Raw genomic sequence first — 18955 nt, forward strand, 5'->3', positions numbered from 1 at the left:
AATAAATGGCTCTTCATCGCCCTGATCACCAGTGGCATCTTCAAAGACGGTTGTGAGCAACGATACCAATGGACCTTGGTCGGCAATGCCTGCTCTGGTGAACGACACTTGCGAAAAGCAAGCAAGCATTGCCTTCCAGTGATTGCCAGCATGTTTTCTTCGCCAGATGAATTCCACTAATTTCCATGGCATCATCGATGCTGTGCGATGACGGCTGGTCACTCCTCGTTTGATACCATTCCAAGTACCTAATAGCAGGTTGTTAGCATTGTTTAAGAATTTTATGATCTACACAAGTATGTACCTTCTATTGTGTTAGTGCAGGCACCTGTCTTTGGATCGCGAAATGTTTTGGAGTGATTGACCGTTTGAACAACTAAATTTCGGCTTGGATCGCTGTCAATCCCCTTATGGCCTTTCCAGCAGTCTACCATGACAAGTGAGCCTGTAAACAAGGGTTAGGTGCACTGATCATCAAGTATATACATATTTCAAATGTTACCATCCTTAGCAAAAGTATCGATTATGAGCTTTAAGGTATTTTGGTTGCGGTTAGGTACCGTCAGTAAGAACACCTTACGTTCGGGCGTGCGCTCTACACCTCCAACAACCCAAACACCGTCTACCCTCTTTCCCTTATTGTACTTTCTTTTACCAAATTTGCTCTCATCTATTTCAACAACAATTGACTGTCCATTACTGACAACCCCACCTAAGTATGACTAATTAATTACATACTCTGATATCAACAAAGCATCACGTACCAACTTGAACATCTTCAATTCGAAGATCTGCCTCCATTACTTGATAGATATCTTTGACAATGCTGCGGACAGTTGGCAGGCTAAGTCCAGTCATGGTAGATATTGTTCCGTTTGGAACTTGCAGCAGAAAGAGATACACTACTAACAGTGTTTGATGGATAATTGACTTGCGACCTTGAAAGAAGGATCCATCCAGGTAAGAAATACGGCTACGACCGCACGCATAGGTGGTTGAGCCGCATCGCCAAAAGAATCCATCCCTGCTGGACTGGTTCAAGCGCATTTCGGAGCCTTCCTTGCACTTGCGCGATGAAAAAAAGGCACCGTTCTCCTTCAAGTAACTTTTACCAGTTGCCTTTAGTTATGTTCCCTCCCACTTAAAAAATAAACTTACTTCAATGTACATTCAGCCGTCATAATTCTTTCAGCGATGTATGCAAGAGTTGGCATGTTGTTAGCAGCGTTAGAAGACATTGGAGATTGATAAAACTGATAAAAAGATGAAGGAAAGAAAAAAAAAAAAACAGAAATAACAGGCCTTTTTATATTTTTTTTACATGTTTTGTTATCTGTCCGAAATCAGCCGATAGATAGGCAGCATCTCCGCAACGGGAATTCGTTTTACCATACAGAACCGATAAAATTTTTCCGAAAACTTTTGATATTTCCAAAAAAAATAATAAGTTACTTAGACCCAAAAATAATGCAAAAAGTAGACTATGTTTGCTGAGCGTCTACCGGGAATCGAACCAACGCCTTTAGAATGAGAAGCCATTAGTGTAACCCAATAACCACAAATGTTGGTTTGCCGATTCTCATTTCGCAAGCCTTTTTGTCATACAATTTTTGGTTTTTGGAGCTGTTTTTCTCGACCTGCAGAAGTCGTATCTCGGCCCGGACTTTTTTAATGACCTTCTACTTGTCATCCCTCTTGAGTGAAGTAATGAAGAAGGAAGAAAAAATGACTGTCCTTAGTAGATCTCGCAATTGGCCAATTTTGGCTTAATAAACTCCGCTTAAAAATGATGTAATCGTGTTCTGTGACCCCAATTACCATATTAATCATACCAAACTCCGCACGCGGAGTTTGTATATATATATATAGTAGATGGACGGTAAATCTTTCATAGATCCGAACACCACCCAAAATCGATTACCAAATTGGAAAGGATGTATTAGACCAAAAAGCAAATATATCCGTAAGAGATCTCATAACTGTTAGTCCTGCCATGCGAAGACAACTAGTAGGCGAATGTAGACCCAGTCAATCAATAAAATCAAATCCAAATGATCAAACAATGGCACTTATAGAAGACGATGATATGGATACGACAGCCGTATATTCTCAAGTTTCTATAGCGAACAAACCAATAAGAGCCTTAATCGATTGTGGAGCAGCCAAAACATGCATATCAAAGAAATTAGCAGATGAACTTGGACTAAAAATAGATGCCTAATCAGAAAGCGTGTTCACCCTTGGAAATGGAACCAAACAACCTGCTCTTGGTGTAATCTATGATGTACCAGTAGAAGTAAAAAGAAACATGATCATACCTTGTACCATCGAAGTACTTCCTATCTGTCCCAATCAGCTCATCATTGGAAACAACTGGTTAAGTAGAGCCAAAGCAAAAATTGATTTCAGCAATTCTTCACTAAAAGTCACCTATAAAGAAAATAAAGCTGAAATGAAAATAACCTATTTACAAAAAGACAAACCGAATGTAACCAGTTATAAAGAAACGTACCAACAGCCAAAAAGTTTTACAAATTTTAAGAAACATGTGCATTTTGAAGAAAGCACATCTGAAGAAGAGGATGAAGCCGACATTGAATCTGAAAGCTTTAGTAATGAAGAATCTTCCAGTGAAGACCAATCAAACTCTGAAGAAGAAGAACATAAACCAGAAACCCCACTTTTTGTACTAGAAAAGAATAAAACAGAAGAAGTATCAGTAATCGAAGAAGATGATAAGCACATTATCACAGCTTCAACAGATGGCCTAAGAATACAAGCTAATTCGTCAAAAAGAATAACTCTCAAAAAGCCAAGAAACCAATATAAAAATATTTTTTTTAACTTCGAAACAACGAATCCAAAGCTTTTACATGCTCTCGGATACTTTGACACATGTATCAACTTTATAGTCAACAAAAGAAATGTCGAAATCAGAATATACAATCGATCCAAAAAAGACATATTCATAGAACCTTATGAAGAAATCGGAATATTAGAAAAATTCAATACGAAAAATGACTCAATAGTTAAAGCTTATACACTTGATAGAAGACCACAGTTAAATGTTATGGATAAACATCAAATGGTCGAACCTCTAAAAAAGCATTTATTTTCCAAATTAGAAGTTGGAGAAGTTGACAAGGAAATAATTATTGAATTAAGAAGGCTACTCAACAAATACAAAGAAATTTTTGATTGGGATAACGACACCATTGGACACACAAAGTTGTTGAAACACAAAATAATCATCGAAGATAATGCCCATCCAATTAGTCATCGCCCATACAGAATTAGTCCTATAGAGGCAGAATATCTACAAAAAGAACTAGATAAATACTGTAAACTTGGTGTTATAGCTCCTTCAAACAGTCCTTGGGCAGCTCCAGTAATATTAGTAAAGAAGAAAAATGGAGATTATCGTATGGTGATTGATTACAGAAAGTTAAACGCCATAACAAAAAAAGATGCATACCCTCTACCTCGTATTGATGATTTACTTGATACACTTGGAAAAGCCAAAATATTCTCAGCTCTAGACATGCGAGCAGGTTTTCATCAAGTTCCCTTAGAACAAGATAGTAAAGAACTTACAGCTTTTACAACTAAGTTTGGCACATATCACTATAATACATTACCGATGGGATTAGTGAATTCACCAGCAACTTTCCAAAGATTAATTGATCTATGCTTCCGCCCTCTTATCAACAAATGCTTAGTAGCTTACAGTGGGTGGAAAAATGGTTCCAATGTTTTCAACTTGCAACTTTAAAGCTTTATATCTTTTGAACTACAAAGAGTAGCGGCTCACAAAAACATGCATTTTGTAGCGCCTTTCAAGCTAATATTAGTGCAAAAAGTTTTTGCCTGTACCGTTACACAATCGGGAAAAAATTAAGACTAAATACAAAAACCGACATTGGAACCATTTTTCCACTACAACTGTATATAAGTTTATTTGTTAATTGGTGGAGCTTTCGCTGGAGTTTTTTGGCTAATTATGAGTCATACTGTTCCGACTACCGCCGAAAAAGCCTACGTGACTTATAAAAGTAATTTATCCTCGGTCAAATATTTTTTTTCCTTTTCTTTCTCCATATATCGAAGCTCTAGGGTATCACTACACGTATGGTTCGCGCTCTCTCTAAAAACAAGCAAGAAAGCATCAAATCGTTGGTTTTACAGAACAAGCCATACTCAGTGATAATGGAACGTATTCCAAACTTAAAAAAATTTACCTTAAGCAGATATGCCAACAAGTTTTCTCCTGGTAGAGTAATAGCAAACCCTGGTAGAAAGGCTGTTCTATGCGTTACCACCAAGTCTTATATACGTAAGCAGATTGTTAATGGTACCCTCAAGACTGCAAAGGCTGTTCATAAGTATCTAGTATGCACTGGTCACGCTATTAGTTACTCAGGCACCATTAAGGTTGTGAAAAGCATGAACTTCCATGCTAAGATCAAGGTAAAAAAGCCTTTACTGACTAAGGCTCAGAAAGCAAGACGACTAGCATGGGCGGAAGAGCATAAAAACTGGACAAGCGACGACTGGAGACGCATGGTATTCAGTGACGAAATAAAAGTTAATGTTTACGGCTCAGATGGTTGCAAGTACTATTGGAGTCGACCAGATGATAAACTTCAACCCCATTATCTCGACTTAACAGTTAAAGGAGGGGTGGTAGCATTATGGTACGTGGTTGTATTACCTATGACGGACCTGGTTATACATGCTGGATTAGTGAAGGCACGATGAAAGCTTCTGATTACGTCGGAATACTTGGTAAAACTCTTATGGATAGCCTTGAGTACTACGACTACCATCCTCAGGACATCTATTTTCAGCAGGATAACGATCCTAAACACACGTCTAAGCTAGCTAGGCAATGGTTCAAGGACAATAACTTCAAGTGTGATCATACCTTCAACTGGCCTTCACAAAGTCCAGATCTAAACCCAATAGAGTACATCTGGCACCACCTTAAGCTCAAGTTAAGTGCCTATGATACTAGGGCAAAAGGTGTGCATGAACTATGGAATCGCGTTGAAAAAGAATGGTCTACTTTTACAGCAGAAGACTGTAGGAGATACATAAATAGTATGCCAGATCGTTGTAGGGCTGTAATTGCTGCGAAAGGCGGTCATACAAGATATTAATAAAATAATCCACATAGTGGAAAAATGGTTCCAATGTCGGTTTTTGTATTTAGTCTTAATTTTTTCCCGATTGTGTAACGGTACAGGCAAAAACTTTTTGCACTAATATTAGCTTGAAAGGCGCTACAAAATGCATGTTTTTGTGAGCCGCTACTCTTTGTAGTTCAAAAGATATAAAGCTTTAAAGTTGCAAATTGAAAACATTGAAACCATTTTTCCACCCACTGTATATAGATGACCTCAACGTATATTCACTCAATCATCATCAACATCTAAATCATCTAGAGCAAGTTTTTCAATGTATTCTAGCTGCAAACCTAAAACTTAACCCAGAGAAATGCTTCTTTTTCAAAGATCATCTGAAGTTCTTAGGGTACATGGTAACAAAAGATGGAATACAAACTGACCCAAGCAAAATTGAAAAGATTGTTAATTATCCTATACCAAAATCTATCACTCAAGTACGAGCCTTTTTGGGACTAGCTTCATATTACAGAAGATTCATTAAGAACTTTGCCGCTATAGCACGTCCATTACATGATCAAACTAAAACCTCTAAAAACATTCCATGGACACAAAAGACTACTGATTCATTTGAAAAATTAAAGCAACTACTAACAACTGCACCTGTTTTAGCAAGGCCCGATTTCAATAAACCCTTTTTACTCGTAACCGATGCATCAAAAGCCGGTTTAGGCTGTATCTTGACACAGTTAGACGAGAATGGACATGAACATCCAATTGTATTTGCAAGTAGAGCACTCAAGGCAAATGAAGCAAATTATGCTGCAACCAAACTGGAATGTTTAGCCGTAATATGGGCAGTAAAGCAATTTAGACCCTATTTACTTGGACAAAAATTTACTATTATTACGGATCATTCTGCATTAAATGGATTACTTAAAGCAAGCAACCCAACAGGAATTATTGCAAGATGGATAACAATCCTAACCGAATACGAATTCGAGATCAAATACCGTCCGGGAAGAGTCAATGAAAGCGCTGACTTCTTATCAAGATTGGGATATTAGAAGTACCAAACTAGTATTTAAAAAAAAAAAAAAAAAAAAAAAAAAAAAAAACCTTGAAAAAAAAATTACAGCAACAACAACAATACACACACAAGAATTACAAACCACAAAACTATTCATCGCAACACATATCACATTAAACAACAAGCAACAACTCGAAACAAATCAATACACAAGATCCATAATCATTGTGTCCCCAGAAATAGAAATCTAGTACCACTAAACCTGAAGTTACAAACCCTGTGTCCCCAGAAACGGAAATTAAATATGGAAACAGAAAAAATTCAACAACTAAAACATTATTTGCTCACGCTCAAGATGCCTGATCAAATATCAGATAAAATGCAAAAATACATCAAAAAAGAATCCAAGAATTATACCATCTTTCAAGGTGTACTCTTTAGATACAACACAACAATTGGCGTAATAAGAAAAGTTCTCAATAAGAACGAAGCTCAGGAAATAATTGAAGCTTATCATCAACACCCACTTGGAGGTCACCTTGCCTATAATAATACATTACACAAAGTCGCATCTCGTTTCTACTGGGATGGAATGAATCAGCAAATATTAGAATACGTACAAAAATGTAACAGATGTCAGATGTACGGCAGTAAATCCTTGAATGAAGAACTGTATCCAGTTCCCATATCAACAAAGCCATTTGATCGTATTGCTCTTGATGTTAAACATGTACAAACCTCAAGGTCTGGCTACAGATATATAATCGCAGCAATCGATTACTTGACTAAATATGTAGAAGCTAAGCCAATGAGATTCCAGACAGCATCAGAAATAGCCATTTTTCTCTACGAAGAAGTTATATGCCGCCATGGATGTCCTACAATTATAGTCTCAGATAATGGAAAGCCCTTTTTGAGCGATTTAATACGAAAAGTCTGTCAAAATTATTCAATTATACACAAGACTACAACTCCATATAATCCCCAGAGCAATGGTCTCATAGAAAGATTTAATCGAACTCTAGGCCAAATACTACAAAAGCGATCAGAAGATGAAAAGAAAGACTGGGATCTATACTTACCAGCAGCATTATTTGCTTACAGATCCATCAAACAGGCTACAACCAAACAAAGCCCATTCTTCTTAACATATGGCTATGAGCCAAGGACACCTTTTGACATGGAACATCATTTATATGATAAAAAATCACCTAAATTTGAAGCAACCTTGTATCACCGAACTTCTCATCAAATACACAATCTTAATCGTATTAGAGAACAAGCCGCAGCAGCCATAAAAACCACACAAGCAGCACAACGCAAAGCAATTGAAAATAAAATCCTAGATCAACGAAAAGAATTAAAGCCCCCATTCAAACTTGGAGAATTAGTTCTATTATATAAGGACTATTTATCTACCTCTTGGTCAGGCAAACTACAGGATAAATGGGAAGGACCTTTTATCATACACCAAATACTTGGAAAAGGCACTTACCACATTAAAAATATGGATGTACAAGATACCCGAATTAGGAGAGTTCATGGAAACCGTCTCAAGTCATACACAATGCCTAATGTTAGTTGGAGAACGGACCACTTGCGAAACGTTACAAGCACTATGGATGTTGAAACAAATGAACTACTTCAGTAAACTAAACATCTTATGATAATCAAAAAAAAAAGGGAAAACGACACAAAACACAAAAAAAAAAAAACATATATATACCCTATCAATATCCATTATTTTCAAACTTATCAAATCAAAAATATATATATATATAACAACAATGAACTCTGCTGCTCTTAACTGTTTCTCTCTTGCTTCTGACTCGAATTCCGATATGTCAAGAATATCGGATGTTCTGTTCGTAACATGGAGGCGCTCTTATGCTCCAAAGGAAGAGGATTTTCCATCCAAAGACGCTTATCGAAGTGAAATCCATACAAACTACTTTAAGGAACTGTACAAAAATGAAGGATATAATTCATTGATCGTGTGCATTGATGATTTTCTTCGTGAAAATGAATGTAAAGATGATGAAGACGTCATCTATCTGGTTGAAGGAGACCGTGCTAATACAAGATGGAATTATGCCGTTGATTGTGCCAACAAAATCCAAGATCAAGTTGAAGCCCAACGCATGTCAATCCTAGACGAGCCCATCCCTGACATCAATGTGGTGCCTATATCACCTATCTCCATGATCAAATCCTCTCAAGTTTCAAGCAATGTTATCGACCAAAGCATCATAGATGCATACTTGGAAATGGATTGGGACTTTAATGGCTCCAAACAAGCAATCGAAATGTATAAAATCAAATTTACTAACACCTTTTTCGATTACCAATGTGTTCTTGATCAAGAAAGAAAACTTGCCCGACAAAAAGAACAATTAATGAAACAATTTGCTGAAGAAGTAAATGAATGGAGTCATTTAAAATTTGAAAAGCCCACACAAGAACCAGGAAGTATCCAAAGATACCTTACCTCAAAATACAACCAACTAAAATCACTCATACCAAATGGACGAATAAATCCAAACATTATGAGAAGAATCAAAGAAGGAGATCATTGGACCCGCAAATTAAAGAACAATCAAGCGTTCGAGGACGAACTTTTCCCCACCCGGAGGATCTGAAAGATATACAGTCAAGTTTTTTTAGTACCACGCCAGTTAGAAAATGAACTTTTGCGTAACAACCTATTTGAAAACGGAGTATCAACTCTTTTGCTTGAAAACCAAAAACATATACAGTAGGTCACAAAACTGCTGCAAGGAATCCATTTTTCTTGGTTTTTGTAGCGCACATCCTGTTACAATGGCACAAGCTGCCTCTGTTCCCACATAGTAAATCTTCTACATGTCTTGAAAAATCCGAAAGAGTTTATGCCCTATTGGATAAGTATTGAAGGAAGTATGAGGCGCGCAATTTGAAAATTTGAAAAAATGAAAATTTGAACGGAATGAACTTATTTATTAATATTTAGTTGGTCCTACTTTTCTATTAATAATCTCTTGAGTTCTTTCCGGAATGTTATCTACATGTCCTTGGCAAAGATCTTTATGGAAGTCATTTCATATTTCATCAACTCGTTCCCAAAACACATCCATGTTCTTTGCTCTATATTCGTAATAGTTGAATTTCAACTTCAATTGATGTCCTACGTGCTCGATTGAATTTATGTCGGGGATCTAAGCTGGCCAATAGTTAACATAGCTCTCTTGGTGACTACATAACTAGGCTATTGTAGATTATGCCTTGTGCTTTGTGTTATTATCATGCTAAAACTAAATGTTGGACCAGTCGAAATTGTAGTACTTCATAGTATCACGAAGCGTAGTGTTCAAAATATGCTAGTAAACACCCGAGTACAACTTTCCATCGTAAATTTAGCAAGCATATCCTGGTCCTTCAGAGATTATACAACCCCAGGGCATCATTTTGCTAGCTCCGTGATTGATTGCAAAATCCAGGTCATGATGTTGAAGAAGGTCACTTGGCCGTTTCCAATAGTGATCAGCATCATCAAAGCCCTATACGCTGAGCTTGGTCTCATTAAAGTACACTGTTTGCTGTCAGTCACTCATTGCCTAATCCTGATGCTCCTTGACCCGTTCTAACTGATGCTACGTATGCGTTTTTTTCTGAAATGGCTTCTTTTTTTCTATCAGAAAATGGAACTCCATTGATTTCAGTACGTTAATTTCTGACTGGTATGAGATATCATAGCCAAATCCAACCAGCTCCCGATACACCTCTTTAGAAGCCTTTAGAACCCATTCCATGACTTTTCTTTTGATTAACCGCTTCGTCACTTTGGAGACTACTGTAGGTCTACCACCTGTGTTTACTGTCCTACTTGAAAACAGCCGTCTAGAGTATCTACTAACAGTTGATTAATGTAATCCAGGCTCCTTGGAAATATCATACATTGATGTGGATGCGGTTAATGCCTGTTTGTGATCGTTTATTTTCTCCTCTGACAGCCGTTTAGGCATGCGATTGACGATAGGGTAAAAAAGAGAGATAATTTAAATAAGGGAATATAAAATTTAAAATAAAGGAATTGTAAGCGCTTTTATATACTGGCATCATTCTAATCATGTCAAGAATGTGAAAAATTATGATAGCAACCGGTTGGGTCGTATTAAAATTCGTCATTTAAAACATATGTGAACAAGTAAAAAATGTCGGATGTTCATAATACTACCTTTAGCGATCTCAAATTCCACCAATAACCATTGCCCATATCCGATAATCGACGAATAAATGCACTTTCTATTGAGGTACAAACAGTCAAGGTTTGAGATAGTTTGGTGCAGTACCCATGGACAACCAGCTGTAAAACCTGAATTTTGCAATTCCTTGCAGCAGTTTTGTGACCTACTGTAAATACCCTTATATCTTATCCCTATTTTTACTTCACTTCACTTCACTTTACTTTTGAATTTTATATTCTTTTTATATTTTCTTTATTTTATAAAACAATAAATCCATCAAGCGTTCAATTGAAACCCTTTGGTCTGTGTTCTATTTTAAATACTGAAGTCCCTTGAAGTCAATAATCTTCATTGTAAAGCTATTCCTAAACCTCAAGAGTTTAACCTATTCTAACAAGTTTGATCTACTATTAACAAGATCTGGTGGTCACTCTACTCAAGCGAACCTATAACTCGAATTATCTACTCTATTTGGAACTTACTTTATCCAATACTTTATTCAACTACTAAAACTTTATCTCAATAACTTATATCAAGCCTACCAAAACCAGAAAGCCTAAAGAATCTCACATTTGGTGGTCACTACGAGGGAAAATCTATTAAAGCAGCAAACAAATCAAACTATCAGAAAAACTTCAAAAAAAAAATTATTCAAAATCGACTCTACAATTGAAGTGTTTTTAAGTATTTAAAATATGAAAAAGAAGAATTAACGAGACCGAACAATAGTTCTAAAGTCGAATTCTTTTATTAAAGAAAGATTCCAAGGCTATTTATATTAGTTTGGGCAAGACCTGAGATTAAATGACAAGAGATAGTTACGACCGATATGATTTGACATGTATAAGAAAAATTTTATAAACTGATGTAAATAATCAACTGTTGAGATGAAAGTGAAACTTGGCTGTTCAGGGCAGTTGGTAATTATCAGGATCTATTCTTATTCAAACTCATTTGTAAAGATTTAGCTTAGAATGATAAGACTGTTATCTTATTGACATGTCAAAACATGACAACAATATCAGAACACTTATTAGCAACAATGAATACAGCAGGACAGAACGTGTTGGCCTCAATTAGGGCTAAATGAAAGATTTACCGTCCATCTTTTTGGAAGCTTGTAGCGGAGCTAACATTAAGAGTACTGACGTATTCTATACATCATTCGAAAGCCTTGGTTGTCTATTTTTAGATACTGTAACATTCGTTTTTAAAGAAGGCAATGTGCTGAAAATAATGAGGAAAGAAAATAGGCGCTATAGGCCGTCCATTCCTATCTTTGTTGACAACCGTCTAAGAAAATGCCACTGGTGATTAGGGCCAAGAGGTGCCCTTTATTTTTATCTCAGACGAAGATTCCAATAGCAAATCTGACGAAAATGATACCTCTGCTCCTAGTACAGCAGTGAAGAAACTCCGAACTGCTTAAAGTAAACAAATAAACCTTTCATTGCAACGATAAGGATACGAATGGATGGCCTATAGCGCCTATTTTCTTTCCTCATTATTTTCAGCACATTGCCTTCTTTAAAAACGAATGTTACAGTATCTAAAAATAGACAACCAAGGCTTTCGAATGATGTATAGAATACGTCAGTACTCTTAATGTTAGCTCCGCTACAAGCTTCCAAAAAGATGGACGGTAAATCTTTCATTTAGCCAAGTCATTATTTGGCAATGAACAATCTATTAAAAGTAGAAAAAGAACAAGAGCTTCTAAAAAGTTTTTTTTTATAAGGAGCCGAAGCTCAAGTTTATTAATATGACGATTAAGATCGAGTCACAGCTTTGTTTTTGGGTTTTTAAATTTTTGGAGGATTAACTTTTTTTTTTGGGTTTTGTGTGTTATAAATGAAGTTATGAAAGTAGAAAATGAAATTAAATAAAATTAAAATTTGAATTTGAGACGAAGTTAAACAAGAGACCAGTGTGGAAGTGCACGGTGTGAGCAGCCAGTTTGTACAAGAGTTTCGTGATGTAGTTGCCGAGAAAGTTTTTGAGAACTGTTGAGGATGACAGAAGTTTGAATAGGAATATTATCAAAAATGAACGCCCAGTGAGCGCGCCAAACAGAAAGCAAGGTGTGACCGATGATTGCAGCAGATGAAATATCAAGGCTGGATGCGGGGACGGGAGGGAACTTCAATTGGAATAGTGCATGGGCGACGGAAAAGGAAGAGAAGTATTGCGTTGGAAAGTGCTCGTTCCATATGCTTTGCCAAACAAGCAATTTTTGAGGGCACAGATAGAGGAAGTGTTCCAAAGTTTCTTCTTGATCAGGACAATTTAAGCAAGAGGGGGACGGAAAGATAGACGGGAGTAGTCGGTGAAGGTTGGATCTAGTAGGGAGTTTGTGGTGTAGTAGACGATACCAAACGTTCCTGCAAGAGTGGGAAAGGGGGATTTTCCAGAATTGACGCCAACCGTCTGGAGGCAGAGGAAAGAGGATCTTTGGACCACTGGTCGGAAGTATGCATAGTCGGAGGAATAATCTCGAGTTAAGACGCCGAGAGTTATCAACAGTAATTAACTTGCGGCTTAAAAGAAAAGGAGAGGCATCAACAGCAGAGGTGAGATCTGGCGTGAACGGGTGGGATCCGAGACTAGCATATTGCATAGGGTTGAATGGACGAACCAAGAAAGGGGCCAGAAGAATGTGATTTTTCCGCACTAGGCGAGGAAATTTCCTGGCAAGATATGGATGTACATGGAAATCCATGGCAGTTCGAGGACGAAGAAGATTGGAGTCGAGGTCTCTGATGTATGGTGAGGAGGAACGGAGTTGTCGGAGAGATCGATTCAAAGGCGTGTTGGGAACAGCGCAAAGACAAGCAGAAACTGGTAATTGCAGACATGTATTGGCAGAAGGAACCACTTGCTGATAATCGGCAGGAAGGATGTCTATCGCACCAAAAAGTAAAGCAAAAGGACTATCCAATCCACGTAGATGAGGAGGGCGCAGATCTGGAAAGAGAAAGGACAACCTGTAGTCAGCGAGAGGCCACGTACAGTAGGTCAAAAAAATGCTGCAAGGAATCCATTTTTCTCGGTTTTTGTAGCGCACATCCTGTTACAATGGCTCAAACTGCCTCTGTTCCCACGTAGTAAATTTCCTATACAGTGACCCACAAAATTGTTCCAATGTTTCGTAATTGAGATATTTGCAGATAAAAATTTGAGAATTAAAAGGAGATAGTACTTGAAAACTAGTGAATGAGTCTCTATGTAACCTCTTTATTAGATTTCAAGACGAGCGAGAGAACCCATTTAATCAAACTACGCCTTTATATAGGAAATAAAATTATTCAGGGACCGAAGTGAGTTCAAGATCAATTTTAGTATTGAGCTTGAACAATATAAATATTGTATATGGTTAATATTGTAAATGAGTCTTAGAGAATATGTAATATATAATATTATGTATTCAGTACTTGTTATTTTTTATATAAGATTTGAGTAATCTCATACGAATAATAAGTATTTAATGGGGTAAATACGACAGTAATTTTCTCTTCTAGAGCTTGTAGAACCATAGTTATTAAGCTAATGTACACCTTGTTGTATATCATTCAATAGCCAAAGTCATGTATAAGCAAAAGATGTGACGCAAATTCAGATTAAAACAGCGCCAACGGAGATAGAGGAGCTAAAAAACAAGCGGTGCATTGGGACAATTTTGTGGCACTTTTGAAAAAAAACAAAATGGTTTATTTATCTGATATTAATAGTCAGTCCAGCGTCCTTTGTTCTTGATACATTGTTTTATACGCTTAGGCATTGTTTCTATAACCTTTTGACACTCTTCCGGCTTCATTAAGTCATACCAAACTTTAGTTACTCGATCGTATAATTCATTCATGCCTTTTGGTGCTGTTTCACAATCATTTAGCCTTCTCTTTAATAATGACCACATATTTTCAATTGGATTCAAGTCAGGTGACTGTGCAGGCCACTCCAGGATGTTGTAGGATTGTTCTTTAAGGTATTCTTTTACTAATTTAGACGTATGTTTGGGATCATTGTCATGCTGGAAGACCACCTGATGTCTTTCTAGCCCTAGCTTATTGGTTCCATACTCAATTGTACGCTCCAGTTCATCCTCCAAAATCTCTTTGTACAATGTTTTATCCATGTTACCATTGATTTTGCACATCCAACCAACTCCAGCGTAAGTAATGGCACTCCACAGCATGATATTGCCTCCACCGTGTTTTACAGTCATCTTCACATGATGCGATTTTAGGCTTTCTCCGGATCGAATCCAAGTCCAGGTGCGTTCATCCGAATTGAATCTGTTGATTTTTGTCTCATCCGACCAAACAACACGTTTCCAATCATCTATTGTCCAATCCTTGTGAGCCATACACCAAGAAAGCCTCTTACGGATGTTTTTAGCACTAAGCAAAGGCTTCTTTGGCTTCTCAATCGCACCAAGACCGGCCTTGCGAAGGGTTCTGCACACGGTTTCGGCACTTACTTTTCTTCCGGTGTCTTTTTCTAGCTCCTTAGCCACCTTTGTTGCGCTAGACATGCGGTTTTTGGTCACTTGGCGCACACAATAACGCTCATCAGCCGCAGATAGCACCTTGGGCTGACCAGCTTTTGGCTTTTCAAGCCCAACGCAATGGGTTTTTCGGAGCCTCCCAACAGTACTCTTACTTAGGCCAGTAACACCTTCCACTTCCCGAACCGACTTACCTTGTTTAAGTAACGAAATTGCTCGAACAACTGTATCTTGAGAGACTTGTTTCATGTTGAGATATAATGGGCGAGTAATAAATCAGTAGGAGTTTAAAACTTCAGCAATGAGTAAAGATCAACTTAGAGTCATACGATGTGCATTTGTAAGCAGTTTGGTACATCTGTACAACTTGTGGGTCGATATTTCATCGCTTTTCGTTTTTTTTCAAAAGTGCCACAAAATTGTCCCAATGCACCGCTTGTTGTTTAGCTCCTCTATCTCCGTTGGCGCTGTTTTAATCTGAATTTGCGTCACATCTTTTGCTTATACATGACTTTGGCTGTTGAATGATATACAACAAGGTGTACATTAGCTTAATAACTATGGTTCTACAAGCTCTAGAAGAGAAAATTACGAAACATTGGAACAATTTTGTGGGTCACTGTATGTCGTGCAAAATTTGAAAGAGTTTAAGCCCTATTGGACAAGTATTGAAGGAAGTAAGGAGCGCGCAATTTGAAAATTTGAAAAAATGAAAATTTTCACAGAACAAACTTATTTATTAATATTTAGTTAGTCCTCCTTTTCTATTAATAATCTCTTGAGTTCTTTCCGGAATGTTATCTACATGTCCTTGGCAAAGATCTTTATGGAAGTCATTTCATATTTCATCAACTCGTTCCCAAAGCACATCCATGTTCTTTGCTCTATATTCGTAATAGTTGAATTTCAACTTCAATTGATGTCCTACGTGCTCGATTAAATTTAAGTCGGGGATCTAAGCTGGCCAATAGTTAACATAGCTCTCTTGGTGACTACATAACTAGGCTATTGTAGATTATGCCTTGTGCTTTGGGTCATTGTCATGCTAAAAGTAAATGTTGGACCAGTCGAAATTGTAGTACTTCATACTATCACGAAGCGTAGTGTTCAAAATATGCTAGTAAACACCCGAGTACAACTTTCCATCGTAAATTTAGCAAGCATATCCTGGTCCTTCAGAGATTATACAACCCCAGGGCATCATTTTGCTAGCTCCGTGATTGATTGCAAAATCCAGGTCATGATGTTGAAGAAGGTCACTTGGCCGTTTCCAATAGTGATCAGCATCATCAAAGCCCTATACGCTGAGCTTGGTCTCATTAAAGTACACTGTTTGCTGTCAGTCACTCATTGCCTAATCCTGATGCTCCTTGACCCGTTCTAACTGATGCTACGTATGCGTTTTTTTCTGAAATGGCTTCTTTTTTTCTATCAGAAAATGGAACTCCATTGATTTCAGTACGTTAATTTCTGACTGGTATGAGATATCATAGCCAAATCCAACCAGCTCCCGATACACCTCTTTAGAAGCCTTTAGAACCCATTCCATGACTTTTCTTTTGATTAACCGCTTCGTCACTTTGGAGACTACTGTAGGTCTACCACCTGTGTTTACTGTCCTACTTGAAAACAGCCGTCTAGAGTATCTACTAACAGTTGATTAATGTAATCCAGGCTCCTTGGAAATATCATACATTGATGTGGATGCGGTTAATGCCTGTTTGTGATCGTTTATTTTCTCCTCTGACAGTTATTTATGCATGCAATTGACAAGAGGGTAAAAAAGAGAAATAATTTAAACAAAGGAATATAAAATTTAAAATAAAGAAATTATAAGAGCTCTTAAATACAGATAGCATTCTAATCACGTCAAAAGTGAGAAAAATTGTGATGGCAACCGCTTGGGTCGTATTAAAATTGATTATTTCAAACATATGTAAACAAGTAAAAAATACCGGATGTTTAAAATACTACCTTTAGCAGTATCAAATTCCACCAATAACCATTGCCCATATCCGAAAATTGGCGAATAAATGCCCTTTCTATTGTGGCACAAACAGTCAAAGTTTGAGATAGTTTGGTGCAGTATCCATGGACAAGCAGCTGTAAAGGATGAATTTTGCAATTCCTTGCAGCATTTTTTTGACCTACTGTAACTGCTGATTGCATACAATAAAAGAATAACTTTTTTATCTCGTTTAATTTTGGAATAATCTGATAAATCAAACGTTATTTTAATTATGTGAAAGATTAGCAATATTCCTGACATTGGATTGGATTTGGTTATTTTAGTTGATACTTCTTCTTATCAAAGAACTCTCATGAATACAATACATATTCTAAAAGAACATGTTTAATTGGAATTGATTGTATGATCTTATTTAAATAAACTTGTATTTTATTTTATTTTAATTATGATCTTGTATTAAGACTTATATTTATTAATGTCAACTACCATCAGTTACCGTTCTACAACACCGTCCAAACATTTATCTCATTTTTCAATCGTGGCCCTTCTTGCTCCTCCACGGCTCTCATTCTCAACTCAATTGCCCCCACAAACCTTTACAAACTGCCACTATCCAAGGCTGGCTTTCTCGCTTGCTCCGCAAGTCAACTAGCGAGCCTAGGGTGAACGTTCGGTCTATTGCTTCCTCTCTGGCTCTTGTCTCGGGTATTCCACGAGAAGATGTTGTCAACATGGGTAACTGGTCCAACCCACAGGTTTTTGAAAACCACTACCGTCGTGAGCGCCTTTCCCTTTTTGACTTCACCAGCACTCTAATTCAAATTGAAGACTTACCTGACAATTAACACATTTATTACTTTTACTCTGGATCAGTAATCATATGACTTATTTTTGTATTCGAGTATCTCATCAAATTCTAGTAAAATTTATTCGTCACTTGAATTGCTCTATTAGACACGAGAATACAAAATAAGTCATATGATTTCCCCACCCCCCTTCTCCCTTTTATATACAGTAGCTTACAAAATTGTACAAGTGTTTTGCATTTTTGCTTCTGTAAGATTTATCGATACCAAAACGATAAATAAGCTACAGCATGCTCTACATCATTCAAAAGTATAGCTTCTTGGGTTTCCTTTGGTACTATTTAGTCGGCGATAACTTCATTTTGGATGGAGCTATGGTCGCTTACAAATGCCGACTACACTTGTACAGTTTGGGGACCGCTTCAAATATTTCAATATCAGCTTATAATCTTGCTCGTCACAGAGTGTAAGCCACCAAAAAAGATTTTTTTTTATTCTTCAATGCTAAAAGTATCTTTTTCTTTCTTTTTCTGCCATTTTTCTTACACCTACAGGAACTAACTGCTATATAAAAGTGTACCAACGTCCAATATGCAACTTATCAGTGAAGATCTCCGTAATCGTATCATCAGCTGCTTAAAAAACGGATACTCTATATCAAAAACAGTGAAAACAACTGGAGCAAGCCGTGGAACTGTTCAGAATGTTCGAAAAACAATAAAAAACGAAGTAAAGAGCATTAAAGCAGGTCGCCCCAAGTTACTCAGCAGCAGGGATGATCAGTATTTAGTCCGATTAGTAACTGTTAAAGGTCAAGAGAATGCAGTAGAAGCCAGGAACACACTCGAAAATGACTTGCAAAAGATTGTATCAGCCCAAACAGTGCGAAGATCGTTGCGTAGGTCTGGTTTAACCTCTTTTGTTAAGTCTCAAAAACCATTGCTCAGTGAAGTAAACAGACGAAAGCGATTGGACTGGGCTCTTAATCACGTTGACTGGACCATAGAAGACTGGAAACGCGTGATTTGGTCTGATGAGACTAAAGTAAATCGTTTTGGATCGGATGGTAAGGTGTATGCATGGAAGCAACCAAATGAGAAGCTTAAAAGAAGGCATGTAAAGCAAACCGTAAAACATGGTGGAGGATCACTTATGGTTTGGAGCTGTATTAGCTGGTACGGGGTTGGGTATATTGTCGACGTAGGCAAGAATATGGACAAGAGCGTTTATTTATCTGTATTGCAAGATGATTTGGTGAAGCCTATGACTGACTAGTGTAAAGAAAATGGCCTGAGAATGA

At 37.2% G+C, this 18955-nt stretch overlaps 9 protein-coding genes across 9 annotated transcripts; 6 read left to right on the forward strand and 3 right to left on the reverse strand.

The window, feature by feature from the left end:
* Positions 1-491: 491 nt before the first annotated feature.
* Positions 492-1238, reverse strand: RO3G_02837 (uncharacterized protein; the record flags this gene model as incomplete). The annotated part of the gene is made up of 3 exons (XM_067657428.1): positions 492-712; positions 765-973; positions 1159-1238. 3 exons carry the CDS (start codon positions 1236-1238, stop codon positions 492-494), a joined length of 510 nt encoding a protein of 169 aa, XP_067513529.1.
* Positions 1239-3085: 1847 nt separating this feature from the next.
* RO3G_02838 (uncharacterized protein) lies at positions 3086-3772 on the forward strand (the record flags this gene model as incomplete). The annotated part of the gene is made up of 1 exon (XM_067657429.1): positions 3086-3772. The coding sequence occupies one exon, from the start codon at positions 3086-3088 to the stop codon at positions 3770-3772; it is 687 nt and encodes a 228-aa protein (XP_067513530.1).
* A 434-nt stretch (positions 3773-4206) lies between these two features.
* RO3G_02839 (uncharacterized protein) lies at positions 4207-5276 on the forward strand (the record flags this gene model as incomplete). Its single annotated transcript, XM_067657430.1, has 3 exons — positions 4207-4694; positions 4745-5082; positions 5272-5276. 3 exons carry the CDS (start codon positions 4207-4209, stop codon positions 5274-5276), a joined length of 831 nt encoding a protein of 276 aa, XP_067513531.1.
* Positions 5277-6508: 1232 nt separating this feature from the next.
* Positions 6509-6965, forward strand: RO3G_02840 (uncharacterized protein; the record flags this gene model as incomplete). Its single annotated transcript, XM_067657431.1, has 2 exons — positions 6509-6883; positions 6951-6965. 2 exons carry the CDS (start codon positions 6509-6511, stop codon positions 6963-6965), a joined length of 390 nt encoding a protein of 129 aa, XP_067513532.1.
* A 975-nt stretch (positions 6966-7940) lies between these two features.
* RO3G_02841 (uncharacterized protein) lies at positions 7941-8792 on the forward strand (the record flags this gene model as incomplete). Its single annotated transcript, XM_067657432.1, has 1 exon — positions 7941-8792. One exon carries the CDS (start codon positions 7941-7943, stop codon positions 8790-8792), a length of 852 nt encoding a protein of 283 aa, XP_067513533.1.
* Positions 8793-11612: 2820 nt separating this feature from the next.
* On the forward strand, positions 11613-11805 carry RO3G_02842 (uncharacterized protein; the record flags this gene model as incomplete). The annotated part of the gene is made up of 2 exons (XM_067657433.1): positions 11613-11686; positions 11742-11805. The coding sequence occupies 2 exons, from the start codon at positions 11613-11615 to the stop codon at positions 11803-11805; spliced, it is 138 nt and encodes a 45-aa protein (XP_067513534.1).
* A 483-nt stretch (positions 11806-12288) lies between these two features.
* Positions 12289-13417, reverse strand: RO3G_02843 (uncharacterized protein; the record flags this gene model as incomplete). Its single annotated transcript, XM_067657434.1, has 2 exons — positions 12289-13306; positions 13386-13417. The coding sequence occupies 2 exons, from the start codon at positions 13415-13417 to the stop codon at positions 12289-12291; spliced, it is 1050 nt and encodes a 349-aa protein (XP_067513535.1).
* Positions 13418-14097: 680 nt separating this feature from the next.
* RO3G_02844 (uncharacterized protein) lies at positions 14098-14907 on the reverse strand (the record flags this gene model as incomplete). Its single annotated transcript, XM_067657435.1, has 1 exon — positions 14098-14907. The coding sequence occupies one exon, from the start codon at positions 14905-14907 to the stop codon at positions 14098-14100; it is 810 nt and encodes a 269-aa protein (XP_067513536.1).
* A 2822-nt stretch (positions 14908-17729) lies between these two features.
* Positions 17730-18930, forward strand: RO3G_02845 (uncharacterized protein; the record flags this gene model as incomplete). The annotated part of the gene is made up of 4 exons (XM_067657436.1): positions 17730-17768; positions 17886-17905; positions 17972-18121; positions 18231-18930. 4 exons carry the CDS (start codon positions 17730-17732, stop codon positions 18928-18930), a joined length of 909 nt encoding a protein of 302 aa, XP_067513537.1.
* Positions 18931-18955: the final 25 nt, after the last annotated feature.

This window comes from Rhizopus delemar, genomic scaffold (assembly GCF_000149305.1).
Source record: "Rhizopus delemar RA 99-880 supercont3.2 genomic scaffold, whole genome shotgun sequence".
Lineage (NCBI taxonomy): Eukaryota > Fungi > Mucoromycota > Mucoromycetes > Mucorales > Rhizopodaceae > Rhizopus > Rhizopus delemar.